At 41.4% G+C, this 22,905-nt stretch overlaps 1 protein-coding gene across 1 annotated transcript in view; it reads right to left on the reverse strand.

Annotated features, from left to right (window-relative positions):
- The window catches only part of WDR70 (WD repeat domain 70), a 278,708-nt gene that overhangs the window by 46,199 nt on the left and 209,604 nt on the right, over positions 1-22,905 (reverse strand). The window contains exon 11 of the mRNA XM_005898536.2: positions 2,048-2,147. Within this exon, the coding sequence (XP_005898598.2) occupies positions 2,048-2,147 (100 nt within the window). The remainder of the gene's footprint in view (positions 1-2,047; positions 2,148-22,905) is intronic.

Genomic DNA, 22,905 nt, shown 5'->3' on the forward strand with positions numbered 1-22,905 from the left:
GTATGCTCCTCTCTTATTCCCCTTGTCTCTCCCCACTCTACCCAGGAGATTTGGATGTACCACTCTAGAGATGTAAGAATGAGTGACTGTGAGAATTTTCAAGTAGTGCACTTAGCATTTTAAAAACCCTCCTGGAGATTCAGATATACTCTTGGGCTAAAAATCACTGCTTATAAGTAAAGAGTATAGCGTGTGCATACGTGCTAAGCTACTTCAGTCGTGTCTGACTCTTTGTGACCCTATGGACCATAGTCCCCCAGGCTTCCTATCCATGGGATTCTCTAGGCAAGAATACTGGAATGGGTTGCCATGCCCTCCTCCACGGGATCTTCCCAACCCAGGGATCGAACCCACATCACTTATGACTCCTGCACTGGCAGGTGGGTTCTTTACCACTAATGCCACCTGGGAAACCCACAAAGAATACAGTATATGGTATTAAGTAAGAGTCATCTGAGGACTCAGAGAGCAGGTTAGACAACAAGATCCTACTGTATAGCACAGGGAACTCTGCTGAATGTTATGTGGCAGCCTGGATGGGAGGGGAGTTTGGGGGAGAATGGTTACATGTACATGTATGGTTGAGTCCCTTTGTCATCCACCTGAAACTATTACAACATTGCTAATTGGTTATATTCCAATATGAAACAAAAAGTTTTTTTAAAACAAAACAAAAAATAGGTTAGAATTGCCAAACCAAAATATACATTTTTATGCATATCCATTTTGCCATGTATACCATAAATAGAAAATACATGTACATGTGCTCTGATTTTTAAAATTACGTGAGGGTAAAATATATAAGACTTCCTGGGAAGAAAGAATTGGAATGGATTCCCCAAGGGTAAAGGAACACGGACCAGTTAAACCAAGGGGAAAGCCGTGCTACGTCTGTCTTCCTCGCTTTCACTAAACCCTATCAGTTCAGTTCAGTGTCTCAGTCATGTCCAAACCTTTGTGACCCCATGGACAGCAGCACGCCAGGCCTCCCTGTCCATCACCAACTCCCAGAGTTTACTCAGACTCATGTCCATCGAGTCAGTGATGCCATCCAACCATCTCACCCTCTGTCGTCCCCTTCTCCTCCTGCCCTCAATCTTTCCCAGCACCAGGGTCTTTTCTTCTTTCAGGAAAGGAACTCTGCTGTGATGTCCACAGTTTATACCAAGCACCTAGCATAATGCTTAGCTCAGAGTGGTTACTCAACATACAGTAGTTAAGTGAAAATGAATGATGTGAATAAACTATGTGAGAGAATAAATATAACATTGCTAGATTCATTTGCTCTATGGAATAAACACTGAATCCTTTATGTGATATTTAAGGCCATCTATAACATGGCTCCAACCTACTGAAGCCTGATTCTTTCCTCTCCCCAAAAATAAGCCTACTAGAAGATTCTCAGGCACACTCCACACATCCCTGTAACGCTTTGTTCATAAGCTACCCTTACTATTCTCTTATTTCCTTGTATACCACTTATTCATTTGAGAAAGATTTAGCAAAAAGTTAGAAACAACCTACATTCAACCATACGAGTATGGATAAGTCAACTTGTCAATACAATACGATCACAGGATTATGTAACTATTTAAAAAGTAACATCCAGATATACAACGTTGTATTAACTAAATTGAGTTAGTGTTTAAACTGAAAAAAAATCAATGGTCGGCAAATAGAAGAGTTTGAAATACCAGACCCAGAACTATAAAATAATATAGAAAGAATATAGAATATCATCTACAAAATTCCATACTGTAGAAGCAGAGGTCATCCTCAGAGGTTCCAAACACTGATGAAATTTGGAGGTAAAATCGAAACTTTGGCAAAAAAGTACATATTTTCTAAATTTTACTTGGTAATTTCCAATAAAAGAATACTGCCATGCTGAAAATACACTGTAATGAAAAAAACTAGACTGGCAAAGGCCATTAACAAAAGCACAGCTAGCTTTACTAAGTGCTAAGATATTAGTGTGATACTTGTTAGCGCTAAATATGATCATTTTACATATAGAAACACATCAAGAAGAAAGCTTTTAACCTACCTCCACGAGAAGCAAGGACAGTACCATCATAGGAAAAAGTCACGCAAGAAGTATCTGTGCCTGGGTCATGAGCTTGTTTATAGTGGAATTTCGGATGAACCTGTTTGCAAAGACAAGCAAAGTGCTAACTTCTCATCTGAATCCCAATCAGAACAGTTTTGTGGCAAGAATTATGTTATCATCCAGAAAATGGTACATAACAGCTATAATTTCACCTGAATATAGTTTTTTTTTTAATTCTGGAAAAATTCAAAGGGCTTTTAAAACATCTATTTGCTTTAATAAGAGAAAGGAAGAGACAAGGTTAAAGTTCTAGTGTTAGGAGGTATTTTTCAGACTGCCTCAGCAAGCTCTGAGCAACACAAGATTAGCCCCACACTTAGTTCTTCTTCTTATACTTGTAAAGTTTTAGGAACCATTTTCTATAGTTATCTGAATGAATAAATATAAATAAAAATTACTAATGAATATATTATTAATGCAAAAATATCATCGTGTTCCTAGTATATGTCAGACACTGTGCACACAGCTATAAGTACTGAACCCTCTTTGGTGCACATGTAGGATAAGGCTGTTGATAATGATGAGAGCTAACCTTACTCAGTGCTTACTGTATCCCAGGCACTATATCCTTTGCTACCTTTTGCCTATGGTGTTCTCAATTACTCTGCAAGATTCCCTTCATTGTACAGATTAGAAAACTAAGCACAGAGAATTTAGTACCTTAAGTACCTGTACCTAATGGAAGTTCTTGACTTAAATTCTTACTTATGACCTTACTCATACTGCTAACTATATTGTTTATATATCACCTATTTTACAAAACTGTTATTTCTTGTATCACCAAATGTGTGACTGGGCCTCTGGCAAAAATAATGATGATTAAGCAACTTGAAGCATTTAGTCAGATATGTAGTTCTATATGAGATCAATGATTGTAATAATGTAACTCTAGATATAGGAAGAAGAAACAAGAAGAAATATTTTTCCTGGACTATAAAAGACTAGTAAGACAGGTAGGTGACCCAGAGACTTGGTTACTGTTAACAGCTTACCAGGTGGCGCAGTTGCTAAGGAATCTGCCTGCCAACGCAGGAGACGCAAGAGATAGGTTTGATCTTGCATGCAAGTGATGGATGGGTTTGATCTTGCATGCAAGTGATGGGTTTGATCACTGGGTCAGGAAGATCCCCTGGAGTAGGAAATGACAACCCACTCCAGTATTCTTGCCTGGGAAATCCTACGGACACAAGAGCCTGGCAAGTTATAGTCCATAGGGTTGCAAAGAGTTGGACACAACTGAAGCGACTGAATATGCACATATAATACACCAATCAGGTGGGATACAGAACATTAAAAGGTACAGAACCCATAGTAGTCATATCATAGAAACTTCAGCATGAACCCAAGAGCAAGCAGGCAGTTTCATTTTGATTGAGATTTTTATATCAAATCTGCTCTTCAATTATTAACTTCACTTTTTTCAGTCACTAAGTATGTCCAACTCGGCGACCCCATGGACTACAGCATGCCAGGCTTCTCTGTCCTCCACTATCTCCCAGAGTTTGCTCAAGTTCATGTCCACTGATTCCGTGATACTATCTAAACATCTCAACCTCTGCCACCCTGTTTATAGAAGAATTTAGGATGCACCTGTTTGCAAAGACAAGCAAAGTGTTAACATCTCATCTGAATCCAGACAAGAACAGTTGTAGCAGGAATATTTTATTTCATCATACAGAAATGATATATAATAGCTATATGTAAAATCTTAATTCACCTGAATATAGTTTTTTTTATTCTGGAAAAAATTTCAAAAGGCTTTTAAAATACCCATTTACTTCACTTTAACCAATAACAAAAGTTTTGTTCCATGAAATAAACTGGATAACCAGAAGAGATCTTAAATTTGCATAAAACATCATATGGACAATCTGCAATGAAAAATACACCCACATTTTGAAAAAAAAAGTCAATGTGATTGAAAAACACTTCTGGCATAATATGGGAAATCTAAAGCTACAACTTCTCCTTTAACACCTTTTATAATCATCACAGGCAAAGTACATCATTCTTTAAGGAAGTTGACATTGTTAGCTCCTTTACATAGGCTTCCTATTCTTAGAAGTGCCTTATCTTAGACTTGGACAACATCAAGTTTCAAATACTCACAGAGATGGGAAATGCAAGCACAAAAACCTAGTTTTAAAGGCCCTTTCTGAGATCACAAAGTACAAACTTCCAACTGGTAAAGTCACCCTTTCTGAGCAGATGCTCACAGAGCCTCCAGCAGTGAGGAACTCATTACGACACAAGCAACATGAGTGCATTTGTCTGGGTGGCTCTAATTGTAACACCTTTCTTAAACTGGATCCAAGACTCCCTTCCTTCTAACATCTCCTTGTGAGTCGGTCCTGCCTTCTTTTGGCTATGCTAATCCTAGTTTTTCCTCTCTAACAGAGACTGTCAAAATCTCAAAGAAAAATACGATGTCTTCCTCAAAGTCTTAAAAATATACCATTTTCTGTAATTTCTAAATAATCCAAATACTCTATGGTAGTAACCATAGAGTAAACCATGAGTTTACATCCAGCAGATTCCAATAGCTTTCTATCACACTAATATGTAACTATCAGTGCAAGAGGAAAGACCACCCTGAAAAGCATCAAAACACGCTTTGTAATTAATAAAAACAGTGGAACAAACTATCTTAAATGAGAGAATTTAAATAAATTGCTAGGCTGAAAACTGGGGAAAATTCAGTAGAAAGAAAACTGGTCCTAGAGCCAAGTCAACCTGATCTAAAATTTCTGCTTACTACATTTTAGTTTGACCGTGGTCAACAGGCTTAATTTTTCTGTTCCATATTAAATAGTTTATTAATCTTGCAAATAACATGCCCTACACATCTTCCTTTCACTCTTACTCTTTCCCTCCAATTCCCAAAGTGACTGAGTTGCATTTAACCTACTATCTCCCTGCCTTGTGTCCACAGCACACATTTATTCAGTCTGTTGTCGGCACCTCCTCTTAGAAAGTTGCTGAAATGCAACTATGCTACCAAAAATCAAACTCTGAGAGCAAGATGAGACAAATGCTAGGCTATCTAACAAACTAGGTGTACTAACATCTAACTGTCCTCTCAAATCTACCCCTGCTGCTGCTGCTGCTGCTGCTGCTGCTAAGTCACTTCAGTCATGTCCGACTCTGTGCAGACACATAGACGGCAGCCCACCAGGCTCCTCTGTCTCTGGGATTCTCCAGGCAAGAACACTGGAGTGGGTTGCCATTTCCTTCTCCACAAATCTACCCCTAAGTCCCCCTAAATAGACAGGGGATTCAACAGATTCACTGAGAATCTATTTTTAAGCTTAGTTATAATCAAGCTTAAAAATAGCTGGAGTGTGAAGTCAAGTGGGCATTAGGAAGCATCACCACAAACAAAGCGAGTGGAGGTGATAGAATCCCAGTTGAGCTATTTCAAATTCTAAAAGAGGATGCTGTTAAAGTGCTGCACTCAATATGCCAGCAAATTTGGAAAACTCAGTAGTGGCCACAGGACTGGAAAAGGTCACTTTTCATTCCAATCCCAAAGAAAGGCAATGCCAAATAATGCTCAAACTACCACACAATTGCACTCATCTCACACATTAGCAAAGTATGCTCAAAATCCTCCAAGCTAGGCTTCAACAGTACATGAACTGAGAACTTCCAGATGTTCAAACTGGATTTAGAAAAGGCAGAAGAACCAGAGATTGAATTGTCAACATCCACTGGAACATAGAAAAAGCAAGAGAATTCCGGAAGAACATCTATTTCTGCTTCATTGACTACGCTAAAGCCTTCGACTATGTGGATCACAACATACTGGAAAATTCTTCAAGAGATGAGAATGCCAGACCACACTACCTGCCTCCTGAGAAATCTGTATGCAGGTCAAGAAACAACAGTTAGAACTGGACATGGAACAATGGACTGGTTCAAAATTGGGAAAGGAGTACATCAAGGCTGTATATTGTTACTTTGCTTATTTAACTTATATGCAGAGTACATCATGCAAAATGCTGGGCTGGATGAAGCACAAGCTAGAATCAAGACTGCCAGGAGAAATATCGATAGCCTCAGATATGCAGATGATACCACCCTTATGGCAGAACGCAAAGAGGAACTAAAGAGCCTCTTGATGAAAGTGAAAGAGGAGAGTGAAAAAGCTGGCTTAAAACTCAGCATTCAAAAAACTAAGATCACGGAATCTGGTCCCATCACTTCATGGCAAATAAATGGGGAAATAGTGAGAGAATTTATTTTCTTGGGCTCCAAAATCATTGCAGATAGTGACTGCAGCCATAAAATTTAAAAAACACTTGCTCCTTGGAAGAAAAGCTATGACCAACCTTGACAGCATATAAAAAGCAGAGACATTACTTTGCCAACAAAGGTCCATCTAGTCAAAGCTCTGGTTTTTCCAGTAGTCATGTACGGATGTGAGAGTTGGACCATAAAGAAAGTTGAGTGCTGAAGAATTGATGCTTTTGAACTGTTGTGTTGGAAAGGCTCTTGAGAGTCCCCTGGACTGCAAGGAGATCAAACCAGTCAATCCTAAAGGATATCAGTCCTGAATATTCACTGGAAGGATTAATGCTGAAGCTGGAGTTCCAAAACTTTGGCCACATGATGTGAAGAACTGACTCATTTGAAAAGACCCTGATGCTGGGAAAGACTGAAGATGGGAGGAGATGGGGACAAAGGAGGATGAGATGGTTGGATGGCATCACGGATGCGATGGACATGAGGTTGAGCAGGCTGTGGGAGCAATATGTGAACCGTGAACTTCCAGAAGTTCAAGCTGGATTTAGAAAAGGCAGAGGAACCAGAGATCAAATTGCCAACATCTGATGGATCATCGAAAAAGCAAAAGAGTTCCCGAAAAACATCTATTTCTGCTTTATTGACTATGCCAAAGCCTTTGACTGTGTGGATCACAAGAAACAGTGGGAAATTCTGAAAGAGATGGGCATACCAGACCACCTGACCTGCCTCTTGAGAAACCTGTACGCAGGTCAGGAAGCAATAGTTAGAACTGGACATGGAACAACAGACTGGTTTCAAATAGGAAAAGGGGTGCGTCAAGGCTGTATATTGTCACCCTGCTTATTTAACTTATATGCAGAGTACATCATGAGAAACCCTGGGCTGGAGGAAGCACAAGCTGGAATCAAGATTGCCAGGAGAAATATCAATAATCTCAGATATACAGATGACACCACCCTTATGGCAGAAAGTGAAGAAAAACTTAAGAGCCTCTTGATGAAAGTCAAAGAGGAGAGTGAAAAAGTTGGCTTAAAGCTCAACATTCAGAAAACTAAGATCATGGCATCCAGTCCTATCACTTCATGGCAGATGGGGAAACAGTGGAAACAGTGGCTGACTTTATTTTTCTGGGCTCCAATATCACTGCACATGGTGATTGCAGCCATGAAATTAAAAGATGCTTACTCCTTGGAAGGAAAGTTATGACCAACTTAGAGAGCATATTAAAACGCAGAGACATTACTTTGCCAACAAGGTCCGTCTAGTCAAGGCTATGGTTTTTCCAGTGGTCATCTATGGGTGTGAGAGTTGGACTATAAAGAAAGCTGAGCACTGAAGAATTGATGCTTATGAACTGTGGTGTTGGAGAAGACTCCTGAGAGTCCCTTGGACTGCAAAGAGATCCAACCAGTCCATCCTAAAGGAGATCAGTCCTGGGTGTTCATTGGAAGGACTGATGTTGAGGCTGAAACTCCAATACTTTGGCCACCTGATGCAAAGAGCTGACTCATTGGAAAAGACCCTGATGCTGGGAAAGATTGAAGGCAGGAGGAGAAGGGGACAACAGAGGATGAGATGGCTGGATGGCATCATCGACTCGATGGACGTGGGTTTGGGTAGACTCTGGGAGTTGGTGATGGACAGGGAGGCCTGGCATGCTGCGGTTCATGGGGTCACAAAGAGACGGACCTGACTGAGTGACTGAACTGAACTGAACTGGGAGCTGGTGATGGATAGGGAAGCCTGGTGTGCTGCAGTCCATGGGGTCGCAAAGAGTCAGACACAACTGAGCAACTGGACTGAACTGAACTGAAGCAAAGGTACCAAGTATCTTGTATCATCTGTCAACCTAGCATCTCATTAGTGTTTCTTCCATAAATAACAATGTGATTACCTACCTTCCAGAAGGAGAGCTGCAATTAAAAAATCCTGGGAAACTAGAGCTGCACTATTAACAAAATAAAGCAGCTTCTATCTGTAGGGTTCTAGAAAATTTCATGAATTCTTAGAAGTGATAAAGACAGTGATTAAATAGTAACTGAAATGGGAAAGTCTTTTTGAAATGGCTAGCCTAGTGCCTGCATATGACGGTCAGTCAATTTAACATGTGCTCCTACTTCTTAATTTCTGAGCACCAAAGCCTAGTCCATTAATGCCTTGATCAAGGATAAAAACCATTTGCAATAGAGGCAGGGAAGCAAAGTGGTTAGTCTCACAGTCTGGTGTGAGACTACTCAAGTGTATGAATTCTAGCTCTACCACTTATTAGCTATCTTAACAGTCGGGAAAAAGGAGGATCAATAACACTGCCTACCTCATAGGGTTATTGTAAAGATAAAATGAGAAAGTTCAGGTCAAGTCCTTAGAAAGGAGACTAACAATCAATAAGTGTTGGCCGATAATAATGGTATTGTGAACCTGCTGTGTTCCAAGTACTGTGCTAGGTGTATTACATAGACTATTTTTATTCATCATGTAAATCCTTCCAAAGTAGGTACATTTTTCATTTCATAGATAAGGGAATAGATTCAGAGAGGATGAATAATCATTCTAGGGGCTTAAGGTCAGTAGCAGGACTCATGCCACCTTGGTTGACTCTCAAAATCGTATTTCTTTACCTTGAAATTGCTTGATAAAGAAAAACTGTGAAAATATGTTGTACTGTCTTTAAAACAGAGTTTAAAAGCAATAATGTATTTAATACCACTGAACTGTACATTAAAAATAATTAAGATGGTAAAAAAAAACCCCGAGGAAAAGACTGGGAAAGATTGAGGGCAGGAGGTGAAGGGGATGACAGAGGATAAGACGGTTTGATGGCATCACCGACTGTATCATGGACTCAGTGGACATGAGTTTGGGCAAGCTCCAGGAGTTGGTGATGGAGAGGGAAGCCTGGCGTGCTGCAGTCCATGGGGTCGCAAACAGTCAGACACAACTGAGTGACTGAACTGATAATCAAGCAATTCCAATCAATTCTATATTTTCAATCACATGTTAGGGTTACTTGCTATACCACCAGTATTAAAAATGTTCCAGGATTCTTTTAAACGCCAAGAGTAAACAACAGAATAAGTATAGATGGGTGCGTGCATGCACGCACGCTTAGTTGTTCAGGCATGTCCGACTCTCTCAACCCCATGGACTGTAGCCCACGGGGCTCCTCTGTCCATGGGATTCTCTAGGCAAGAATACTAGAGTGGGCAGCCATTCCCTTCTCCAGGGGATCTTCCCCACCCAGGGATCAAACTCAGTCTCCTGCATTGCATGCAGATTCTTTACCCTCTGAGCCACCAGGGAACCCCCAAAATACAGGCCTAGACTGAATATAATTTCCTCCTGTTTCTCTGACTTTGGAGATATATAGTAAGGATTATGAGAATAATGTATACAAAAGTATAGGAACTGTCATATAAAAGTACTTTTCAATTCGCTATTCCCACAGTCATTTCAATTACAGAAAATTAGACAATAAAACCTCTCCAAAAGATTCTGCAATAGTCAAATTAATATACTGTGTGAACATGGCATTCCTAGAGATAGAAGAGATGGGCAGACAACAAAGATACTGCTTAATATCTACAATCAAAAAGAGAGAGAAATAGAGAAGCAGGAGGCTAAAGATGGTAATTTCAATTAAAAAAAATCATGATCTCTTGCTCTGTTCCTATATCTGACCCTATTTTCAGATCAGAAACCAATTGACTATAGAGGTAGCCAGATTCCTAAGAGGACGGACAGTGCTCCTCAGTGGGGCAGGAATTCTCGTCCTTCCAAAAACGGATTGTTGACTATAGACTGAATAAAGTAGTAGTCTCAACTGTAGCCACCATGCTAACTGGGATATCAGTATAGCTAGAGCAGACTAACAAGCCTTGGGTTGACTTGGACTCAAGGAGTTCCCACTGGCCTGGCCAAAGTTTTCAAAGAACTGTACTGCAGTCTGAGATTCTTCTTAGCCAGCCCTCCTTCGTTGCCTCCCTCTCTCCTTCACAGGAGTCAGATCTGCATCACCACCTGATACTCTCCAGCTCTCCACACACTTTTCCCTTACAGGAGATTTGGCAACAAATCTTTTATGCATCTAATGCTGCCTTAACATTTGCTTCTCTGAGAACCCTAACTAAGAGGACATCAGCAAACAAGACACAAGCAGAGAATTGTAAAGGCATATATGTAGGGACTTGCTTTCTTGCTGCTTTTGGAACCCTTGTGAAAAATTACAAGATACTTTCTGGATGACCAGGGACATGTGTCCAGTCATCCCACAGCACCAGCGGACAGCTAGCCAATAGCCAGACATGCTGGTGAGGCCAGTCTAGAGTACCCAGCCTTGACGGAGCGGTTAGTTAAGTGCAGAAGCAGTAGAGAAGCCAAGCCAGTTCAGACCAGAAGATCTGCCCCCGACCCAGAGAATTGTGAGAAATAATTACTGCTTGTTGTTTTAAGCTACTAAGTTCTAGGGGAGTTTCTTATGCAGCAAAAGCTAACTAATACAACACATGAAGGACGTGAACAAGGTGGAGCAGATCGTAAGCATTATATGTGTCTAACATTATTATGGGTCAGGTGATACTACAGGAGCATTAATAAAGTTTTAAGAAGGTTAATTCTTGCTCCCCTACATTAGCACTCTACCAAATAATGTTCATCATAAACTAGTCCCGCTGCTGCTACTGCTGCAAAGTCGCTTCAGTCGTGTCAGACTCTTAGCAACCCCATGGACTGTAGCCCACCAGGCTCCTCCATCCATGGGATTTTCCAGGCAAGAGTACTGTACAAACCAACAATTAAAATTAATTCAACTGTATCATGTCTGTACTTTATATAATCATTACACTCCACTTTCACCTTTTTGCATCTGCCTGTGAGAATAAAAGTTCTGTCTAGTAATGTTTCTTAATCTTTGCTGGCATTGCTTGAGATAATTATTGTCTCTAGATAGTTGAGGAGTGTTTTCATCCAGTTGCAGCCATTTCTTCTATATATTCTTTGACACTAAGACAATGATTCCAGAAGACAATATTTGAGTAAGAGAGGTGAATACTTGGAAATAGCTCATTCATGGGAAACACAGAAGGGAGGGTTGTGTGCTTAAATTGCTTTTCTTTATGTTACCAGATGAATAACATTTCTGATCCTTTCTTTCAAGTAGGTCAGCTTCAGATTATTTCTTTCCCAGGCTCATCATCTGAACTCTAAGAACCCCAATGAGTCTTAGAGCACAGCATAATATGTAATGTATCACATATCATGGTGCTTACAAGATGAACATAAAAAATATACCAAATGAAACTCTGAACTTTTGAGCATGTTTCAAGGAAACAACATATTTCATACCAAGTTGACAGTTTCCAAGTTCCTAACTTTTTTTAAAACAGATAATTATATTCCAGCCAAGATGTTGTCCCCTTTCCTCATTCCTTTCCACTCTCTACCTCTCTTCCTTTACTTTTTAAAAATAAAGACAAAGACAATGATATCTGACAAAGGTTTCTGGAAAGTCCATTTATCATCTCTCATAAAATAGTGTAATAATAAAATTTTTAGGATCCATATTTACAACATCAATCACATTTACTGAGGACCCATTATACACACAACATAGAGATGACAAATGAAGAGACAGTGTAGAATTTTCTTACAATGATTCACAAGTTGGGAAAGAAGAAGAAACACTTAAGACCTCTTATTCTTTCATAAAACATTTCCTGCATCAAACATAAGCCAGGTTTAAAGGGCATCAAAATGACTAAGAACTGACTTCTGCCATAATAAGGACACTCACGGGAGGGGTGAGGGGAGGAGAGGGAGGAAGTGAGAGGGAGCACGTATGACCAGAGCTGAACTTGTCAGCAGGATTCTCCACTCTCAGTCCAGGTTCACTGCTGCAACCCCTGTGATTTCAGAAAACAGTTATGACCGTAGCATTTATTCTTCAACTGTATTTGGCAAAGAGATAGCCCAGCCTTCATTCGTCACTGGACAATGTTGCAATTTCATGTGTTTGGTCATCTCGGACCAGGTGAACGCAGTGTGCCACTACCTAGGGCTCTGTCTGATGACCAGCTGGAAGCTGCAGCTGCAGAAGGCTCAGCCACGAGCTCTGTGAGTCACAGGCAGAACATGATGCCACTGCTCTGGAATCTTCTGGCTCCCCATGTGCTTGCAACTTGAAATTCAAGGTGTTTACTTTAGTCTATAAAACAAACCCCTTATGGCTCGGGCACAAGTTACCTTCACATTAATCTCCCTTCTTATAAACCCGAGCTGAGATCAGCTGGTATCCCAGTTAGGCACTCGAGATTTATGCTTCAGAAATCTGGATGCAAATAAACGTTAGAGCCCTACAAAAAACTCCTGCTTTTAAGATTGCAAGAAAGCATGAAATCAAACTTTGGACTTGGAGACTCCATTTCTAACCTCTGAGACATCATATAGACTCATTTAAAGATGGGGCCGTTATCTTATTAGAGCTTTTAAATATCTGGTATATTTTATTATTATAATTTTAAGCAAAGTATAAGTTTACTGGGGGAAAAATGAGGTAATACAGAATCTCATATGATATTTTGTGGCTCTCTAAATGAGGATACACCTATGTCACCAAAAGGAATGATTTAAGAAGAAAGTCCTTCTAAAGAGAAGTCTCAAAGCAGGGTTTCCCAAAAGATGTTGTGCGTAACATCATCAGATCTAGGGGTGGGGGATGGGATGGGGGTCATTCTATGGCCAAGAAAGCCTGGGAAACCAGAGTTTATTTGCATACCGTGGCCTTGTCTTGAAGATTCACAATGCACATTAGTAGATTAAAAGCCAGGGTCTTTTAAGCAGTAGTCCTAGAATAAATCAACTTCTCTAACATTTCCAAAGCTTATTTCACTATGGAACCATTTTTTTTTTCCCTCCTTCTTTTCAGAAAGTACTTACTAACATGAACAGAATTAACATTCTCTGGATCTTAATTGGGGAACTATATATTTAGAGCAAGGGTTAGTAAACTTTTTCTGGAAAAGGCCAGACAGTAAATATTTTAGGCTTTGGGGACTGTAAAGTCTCTGTTGCAACTATTCACTTGTGCTGTGACAGTATGAAAGCAGCCACAGACGGTAAACAAGTGGATGAGGCTGTGGCCCAACAAAACCTTATTTATAAAAAGAGGTGGCAGGCGGGATTCGGCCTGTAGTTTGCTGACCTTGGATCTACAGAGAAGAAAAATCTTTGGGAGAGGCACTCTATTTGTAAAAATCATTGTTATATAAACTAAAAAGGCTTCCTTGTGATTCAACAATAATTTTAGCTTGTAACACTAATGGTGATGGCAATAGTAATAATAATAACAGGTACATTTACTGAACATACTGCTACTTGATGCAACATAAAATTTCCTAATTTCATTCTTAAAACAAGCCTCCTGTAATTATCATCTCATTTAACAACCAAGAAAACTGAGGCTTAGAGAGGTAACTTACCCAAAGAATATGACTAATAAATAGAGCAAAAATTGGAACCCTGAATCTAACTCTAGAAACTGTACTCCTTACTAAAACACCATTTTTTTTTTACTTATTTATATATCTATATTTACATTTGCAGCCATGTTTTAAACTAGGCTGGTTTTGGGTTTGCACAGATTATTACTATAATAGCTCTAAATGAACTGCATCTCCTTGTACTCCCAGGAAAGGCAATGCAAGGAGAGAGATGGATAACATAAAGTAACTTTTTTCTTCTTCAAACCTCACATTTTTTTTTTACACTATTAGGGATTTCTGGGAAAAAATGCTATTACAAATTCCATCTAAGGCAGAAGCTACCAGCCTTTCATCCATACAGGGGCAGTGAAAATCACAAACCAGTCATTTTTCAGCTCCTCTAGCCCCGGTCAATGGGATGTGGCACATGATAATACAGCTAATACAGTAAATGCTAAATTTATAGCATTTACTCTGAGCTAGACACTGTCCTGGGAGAAGGCAATGGCACCCCACTCCAGTACTGTTGCCTGGAAAATCCCATGGATGGAGGAGCCTGGTGGGCTGCAGTCCATGGGGTTGCTAAGAGTTGGACACGACTGAGTGACTTCACTTTCACTTTCCACTTTCATGCATTGGAGAAGGAAACGGCAACCCACTCCGGTGTTCTTGCCTGGAGAATCCCATGGACGGAGAAGCCTGGTAGGCTGCAGTCCATGGGATCGCACAGAGTCAGACATGACTGAAGTGACGCAGCAGCAGCAGCAGACACTGTCCTAGGTGCATGGTATTAACCTCTTAAAATCCTCCAAGAGCCTTATGAAATAAGCACTATTATATCTTTGTTTTTCAGGGAGAGCATGGTGGTGCAGAAAGGTAAGGTCATGTGGTCAGTGGCAGGGCCAGGATTTGAACCCAAGCAGCCTGGCTCTGGGACCTGCACCTTTAACCACCACTGTACTCATACATCCTCATGGCTCTTCTGACTTGAGTCTCCCTCAGCTCGGACCCCCATTTGCAACTAAGGTGGACCTGGACTCTGTGCAGCACCCTTGCTCTTTCCGTATTAAGCCAGTCCTCTCCTCAATCACCAAGGGAATTTGAAGGTGAAAGGTGGGAAAGTGCAGCAAGACAGTGAAGGCGGGCTAGTGGGTGAGCAAACACAACAGTTTTTGGTAACAGATAAAGTCACTGTCCATGACCAGACCCAATTCCAGGTCACTAGCTCAACTCAGCCCATAAGCATACGCTGACAAGCCTTTACTCAAGAAGATCACACTGAGAGTCCCTGAAGTAATTTAAAGCTTGGTAAATAACACAGGACACAGCTAGCAATGAGGAGATCCTACTGACTGTTGTGGATCTCCTGAGCTGCCCTTGTGCGATGCTGCTACCTTTTTGCATCCATCTTTACTCCTAAGCTTGGAGTAACAGGAGTTAGGATCTTAGACTGGCAACAGCACATAAAAAACACAAATGTGGACACAAGCGCAGCTTTCAATTCAGCTCTTTAATTGAAGAGGAACTTGAAAGCCACTATGCCAACACCGGAAGCACGGTGCCGTGGAATGACCTGCCTAGACAGGAGGGAAAGCCCGGCGGTCCCCCCTTTGAAGTCCAGCTGCCTGAGATTCACTGGCAGCCGACCTTCAAAGAGAGCCGATGCTTCCTTCCCTCAGCCTGGCCGCCAAGCTTCCCGGGCAGCTGAGCAGATTTAGCCACTCTCTGCCCAGCTGTCTGTGAACTCTGGCAGCCAGTTCAAGTGAGGGATAGAGAGGTGGTGCGGGAGGGAGTGGGAGGAAGAGTGAGTGGGGGGGGTTTGGTGGAGGGTGGCGGGCCCAGTGGCGCCAGGGCAAAGAGGATGCTGGGTCCCCTTGGAGCCAACTTTATCAATGTCAGTCAAAAGACCAAGCTTCCAACGGGAGCCCAGTCCAGCGCCACTACAAAGCAACTACTGGGTGAGCACAGAAATTTCAAATACTTCATCCTTCAAAAGCTGAGTGAATCTCAAATGCACTCTCCTACAGATGCCCCAGTTGCTGCAGAAAGCAGTACACGCTTGACATAGGGGCACAGGGGACAAAGTTCAGGTCGAGAATCAAAAATGCACCATCCTTTACTAATTTTGATTTTCCAGCATTGTGAGTTTATGCTTCTTGGGGACTTTCGGGGTTGTTTGCCCAGTTTGTTGTGGCAACCCTTCTGTTCCCCTGGCAGCCAGTAGCTGAAACCACTTCTCTGTTTCTGGGCCTGTGTGGCAGATGCTTGGAGAAGACTGACGCGTAGAACATAAACATCACCAGTGTGTTGGTACGTTTATCCTCTGGAACCATATGCTTGAAACAGAGGACAGTGTGTGTTGTCAGCTGCAGGTGCAAAAGGGATACAGAACAGTCCTACTGGTGACAACGAACTTTCAGAAGAAGTCTATCTAAGAACCAGATCTTATGTTTGGTAAAGTGGGAGGCTACGAAAGTGACAGACATACAGAAAAATGGAAACCAAAGAACCGAAGCATCATGAACGGAGGAGTCAATTATCAGATCTGCATTTCAGATGGAGCCCTCTGGAAGCCACCTGGAGAGGAAGAGAGGAAGACTGGAAGCCAGAGTAAAAATGATGATCAATTTCATGAAGCCTTTCCTCTAGCTTTGTACAATTTGGTTAGGAAAGAAATGCAAGGACAAGCTTGTACTGAGCACCATGACAACATGAGGGAAAGACCTAAGTACTCACATAGACTACTGTATTAAGTCACTAGCTACAAACACATCCTCCTCCCTGCTCTTTAGATGTCTTTAAAACTGTATGACACAGCAGCCCAGCATTAAGTGCAATGATATCAAAGAGACACAATCCAGGACTTCCCTGGTGGTACACTGGATAAGAATCTGCCTGCCAATGCAAGAGACACAGGTTTGATCCCTGGTCCGGGAAGACCCCACATGCCGTGGAGCAACTAAGCCCGTGGGCCACAACTATCGAGCCTGTGCTCGAGAGTCCAGGACCTGCAACTGCTGAAGCCCAGATATCTTGGAGCCAGTGCTCTGCAAGAAGAGAAGCCACCACAGTGAGAAAACCCAAGCACCGCAACTAGAGAGCAGCCCCTGCTTGCACAACTAGAGAAAAGCCTGCACCGCAACGAAGATCCAGAACAGCCAGAAATAATAAATAAAAATCACAAAAAAGAAACAATCCAAAACGTATTATCTGACTTTAAAAGTAATAACACTAAGCCTACAGAAGGAGCACCAATTAATATTTGCTGAAATCAGTCCAACTTTTTTCACTTATTCTACAAATATGTATGGAATCCTTGCCACGTGCAGGGCACTATGCCAGGTGCTGCAGGTAACACATTAGTATTAATGAAATGGCTCCTTTCTCTCCAGGAGATCTGGCCAGAAAGGGAGGCAAACATAAAGACAAATATTTAGACTGCGTTGTGCAATAAAAAATGGTAGTATCCCCTAGTTATATAAAAATCCACAAAATAGTGGTTAACTCTTCCATGGCAGTATACTGGTGATAGGTTGGAGGTGGAGGAAAGAGAAATCGGGGAAAGTCTGGTAGGAGGCTTGACTGTGCTCAAGGTTAAGGAGGAGATCACTAGGAATACAAAAAAGTTTTTTACTCCCCTAGAGGGCTCAGAATACAAAAGACTCAGAACTGTGACACAGCACGTAGCTTTTGGAACCACAGGAGGTACTACAAACGAATCTGTAGCCTGTAAGACTGGAGAGCAGGAGGTCAAATCATTAGTGGCTTCATATGCGTTATGGAGAGTTTATCTGTACCCATGGGCAACGCTGAGCCTCTGAAGGGTTTTGAGGAGAGAAGGGTAACATGATCATATCTGTATTTCGAAAGATTACTCTGCAGTTGTAGGAAAGATAAACTGGAAAAGGGAAGACTGAGGGCAGGCAGAAAAATTAAGAAACACCTGCAGCGGTCCAAGTAGGAGCAGGTGGGGCTTGCAGTTGAGTGATGGAGGAGTACGTCCATCAGCTTAAGTTGTATCATTAACTGTGATACGGGCAGTTTTCCACGCATAAGTGAAGTGGACACGGCAAATACTGTGTACCTTGGGTAGGAACCTGACAACGAAAGAAGGAAGAGTTGAATAAGGCTTTTGTTAAATCAGCTAAATAAGAAGCAGAAGCTTCAGCATATTTTCTAGGAGCCAGTAGGGATAAAAAGGATAAAAATACAGGAAAGGGAGTAACTGATAGAATTAAGTCTCAGAGGAAGCAGGAAGAATGTGATCAAGTGCACAGGTGGAAGGATTAGTGAGGAACTAGAAGAGAAAGACCTCTTCCTTGGAGACTTCAAGGAAGGAGGCTGAGAGACCAGAAAGTCTGATCACAGAGACACATTTATACAGAAGAGGGTGAAAAATCTGACAAAAGTCCAACCTAGTATCCTTACTTTCCCATGTGAAGGAGAGTTGACTGAGTAGGGAGCAAGGGACTATAAAATGGACCAGAGAAGAGCTGGGAATGTTTGAAAATACCCAATGAGATGAAATGACAGAGATAACTGAATAGGAAAAAAGAAGAGATTACCAAAGGCAATGAGGGCCAAGGAGAAAACATATATCATAAACCTGGAATGGTAGCAACCTGAAAAACTGACTTTTATCAGGCTGGACTGGAGCTAGACTGAGGAAGCAAAGGAACCACACTTCTGGGGCTGCTAGGCAGTAAACAAAAAATAAAGAACAGCTAACAATTTCAGTAAAATGTTTACTGCAGAAGTCAAATGACCTTTTCTCCAAGGACTACAGCCCAGGGTTAACTGGCTTAAATTTGTGTTTTGCACCTCCAGATCAAAGTTAAGATCAATGTAATGCAACTTTAACTTGGTAGCTCAATTATAAAAATAAAACTTTTTAAAAATGTACACTTTATTAAAGAAAATGCCTTCACAACAACTAAAAATGGTAGTTTTACTTATTCTGGGATTCTCCAGGCAAGAATACTGGACTAGGTTGCCATTCCCTTCTCCAGGGGATCTTCCCTATCCAGGGACTGAACTCAGGTCTCCCCCATTGCAGGCAGATTCTTTACTGTCTGATCCACCAGGGAAGCCCATTCTGAGCACAGCATTAACTTATTTTTTAAAAATCAGGAGTTCCAATGACACTCACTTAAGAAATCAATTTGAAGGAAATACTTATTGGTTGCCTTCAAGGACCCTGCCATTTTGCTGTGCTTGTAGGAACAGACACAAAAACACAATGCTATCTTCAAATGATGATGCTTTAACTCACCTTCTAAGTACTTAAATAACTTTCTTTTATCTGTCAAAAATCTCCTCACTCATTAAATTTGTTCATGATCCTTGCGATGTGACTCTCACTAAAACCACAAAAATGGACAATAATCAAGTAGTAACTATCAGAGAAAAAGGTTTTCTTAGAAAGTATTTTCAACCACATGATAGCACGTGTATGTGGGATCTAAAATACGACATAAGTGAACTTGTCTACAAGACAGACTCTCAGATACAGAGAACGGACCTGTGGTTGTCAAGGGGCTGAGGAAGAAGGGGCTAGCGGATGCAAACCACTGTACAGAGAATGCAAACCACAGGTCCTACTACATGTACAGGGAACTATATTCACAATCCTGTGATAAACCACAATGGAAAAGAATATGAAAAAATACACACACACTCATATAAAACGGAACCACTTTGCTGTACGGCAGAAATTAACACAACATTTTAAATCAACTATATTTCAATAAAATACATTTTAGAAAAGTATCTTCATTTATTTTTTAATTCAAATAAGAGAAGAAATGAATAGAAATTTATAAAAATCTATATGCACTCAAGAAATTAGGGATTTCCAGCTTTTCCGAATAAACTAAAAGACATTACAGCCCTTATTTCCACATTACAACAACAGGCTGATGGAGGACATGTATGTGGAAAAAACCAGTTTTCATCTGTAGTTTTCCATCACTATTCACACAGAATACTTCACTTCTGACACTTCTGGTTACCAAATGTGTGGGGGGTTTTCCCCCACACCAAGCAGTTATCCAAGACATCAGCACAGAGTCCTCCAGTGGAGCTCAATTCTGACCCTACGGAGGGCAAAGTTCAGCCCTACAAGTCTGCACCACCCCACTCCCACTTCAGGTGCCAATCACAAGCAGGAGATCCCCAGCCTCCTTAGGTTCAACTAATTTGCTAGAGCAACTCACTGAACCCTAACAAATACTTATGTGCATTGATTAATTTATTACAGGATGTGATAAAGAATACAGATACACAGGGTGAGGTCTGGCTTCCGTCCCATGGAGTTGGAGTACATCACCCTCTCAGTACATGGACGTGTTCACTAACCTGGAAGCTCTCCCAACTCCATGCTTCAGGGATTTTTATGGAGGCTTCCTTCTCTAGAGAAGTGGGGAACAGGGCTGATAATTCCAGGCTTCTAATCATGTGGTCCTTGTGGTGACCAGCCCCCATCTAAGAGCCATCCGAGTCACTAGACTGGAACAAAAGCTGCTCCCAGTATTCTCATCACATAGGAATTTACAAGCGTTTTAGAAACCCTGTGTCACGGATTGGAGATGAAGACCAAATATATGTATTTCTTATAAATCACAATATCATAGAGGGGGGAAAAAAGACTGCATTAAGGTAACATGACAAAAGAAGTTGTCTTAATTTGAAGTAAAGAAGATGTAACATTTAACAGTAAGATATTATTAAACATAAGCATAGGGATGCACTGAACTTTTTTTTGGGGGGGGGTGCCAATAGCTATAATTTATTAAGTGCTTAGAATTTTTTCCAGCATTTTTGTTATTTGGTGCACTGAATATTTTAATCAAGGCAGAATGTTTCCTCCTTCGAGCAGACAGATATGTTTTGGGAATGGACACAAATCAATCTTTTTTGGGATCCAATACTGAGATCCAAGAAAAATATTCAAAGTATTTATTAGCATTTACCTTTACCTTGGAAAACATTTACTTATCTAAACTGTTCTATCTCCATAAGCTCAAAATATTTTCTTAAATGATCCTTTTCACCTGAGTTTTAATGGAAAAATATTGAGGATCTGCTGTTCATCAGTATGTCAAATTCTGAAGGGCTATCTATAAGTGCATCTACTTCTAAGATGCTTCCCACCATCTGCAGGTGGCAGGCACAGATGATGAGCTTTGGTCCTAGGCAAAAATAATCAACTGCCAACAGAGCAGGGAACCCTCCTACCTCCTGGCCCCAGCCCTTCTACGCAAAGGTCATACATCACAGAGAAACATGAAGGACAGATCACCTGCCAGACCCAACACCCCTTAAGACACAAAGTAGTGTCTGGTTTGTTATGAAGTCAAAGGAAGGAAACTTGCCCATGTTCTAGACCCAAACTGTCTAACACGGAAGTCACTTGCCACATGCGGCTGCTGAGATCAAGAAATATGTTTACTAGAGATCTCTTCTAGTAAACAACTAGGGTACTCTTTCTGGCCCCTTCTGATGCCTATGTCAGAAGCTTTCTCTATCTCCTTTATACTTTAATAAAACTTTATTACACAAAAGCTCTGAGCGATCAAGCCTAGTCTCTGGCCCCGGATTGAATTCTTCTCCTCCGGGGGCCAAGAACCCCGGTGTCTTCGCGTGATTCAACAACAACTTTTCATCTTGGGGGCTCGTCTGGGATCCTTCAGGACAAGGTAAGGATGCTTGGAGCTCTAGTTCTTTGTTCTCTTAGCAAACACGTTTTCTGCTGTGCTTTACTAACTCTACGGTGTGCTTGTGTGAATGAATAACATGCCCTGCGTGAAGCAAGTAAGGAGCCCTGCTCTGCGGTTCCACGGTGATCTTATACGGCTTATGGCAGAAACCTGTCGGGGGTTATACCGACCTGCCAATGCCAAGAGGCACCCAATGTCTCCTTCGGGAACCGACCACAAATGGGCAAAGCGTGTGGACCGAACTCTCCTTTCTCGGTCAAACTTTTCAGTCTCTTCGAGCATTTCATAACTCCTTGGGAATTAGAAGTACTAACCTAATCTATGGCAACCCACTCCAGTACTCTTGCCCGGAAAATCTCATGGATGGAGGGGCCTGGTGGGTTGTAGTCCATGGGGTCGCTAGGTGTCAGACACGATTGAGCGACTTCACTTTCACTTTTCACTTTCATGCATTGGAGAAGGAAATGGCAACCCACTCCAGTGTTCTTGCCTGGAGAATCCCAGGTATGGGGAGCCTGGTGGGCTGCTGTCTATGGGGTTGCACAGAGTCGGACACGACTGAGCAGCGACTTAGCAGCAGCAGCAGCAGAGATCTCTTCAAGAAAATCAGACATACCAAGGGAACATTTCATGCAAAGATGGGCACAATAAAGGACAGAAACGGTATGGACCTAACAGAAGCAGAAGATATTAAGAAGAGGTGGCAAGAATACATGGAAGAACTATACAAAAAAATTCTTCATGACCCAGATAACCACGATGGTGTGATCACTCACCTAGAGCCAGACATCCTGGAGTCCAAAGTCGAGTGGGCCTTAGGAAGCATCACCATGAACAAAGCTAGTGGAGGTGGTAGAATTCCAGTTGAGCTATTTCAAATCCTAAAAGATGATGCTGTGAGAGTGCTGCACTCAATATACGAGCAAATCTGGAAAACTCATTAGTGACCACAGGACTGGAAAAGGTCAGTTTTCATTCCAATCCCAAAGAAAGGCAACGCCAAAGAATGTTCAAACTACCATACAATTGTACTCATCTCATATGCTAGCAAATAATGCTCAAAATTCTCCGAGTGAGGCTTTAACAGTATGTGAACTGAGAACTTCCAGATGTTCAAGCTGGATTTAGAAAAGGCAGAGGAACTAGAGATCAAATTGCCAATATCCGCTGGATCACAGAAAAAGCAAGAGAATTCCAGAAGAACATTTACTTCTGCTTCATTGACTATGCTAAAGCCTTTGACTGTGTGGATCACAATAAACTGTGGAAAATTCTTCAAGAGACAGGAATACCAGACTACCTTACCTGTCTCCTGAGAAATCTGTATGCAGGTCAAGAAGCAACAGTTAGAACC

This window comes from Bos mutus, chromosome 20 (genome assembly GCF_027580195.1).
Source record: "Bos mutus isolate GX-2022 chromosome 20, NWIPB_WYAK_1.1, whole genome shotgun sequence".
Taxonomy (NCBI): Eukaryota; Metazoa; Chordata; class Mammalia; order Artiodactyla; family Bovidae; genus Bos; species Bos mutus.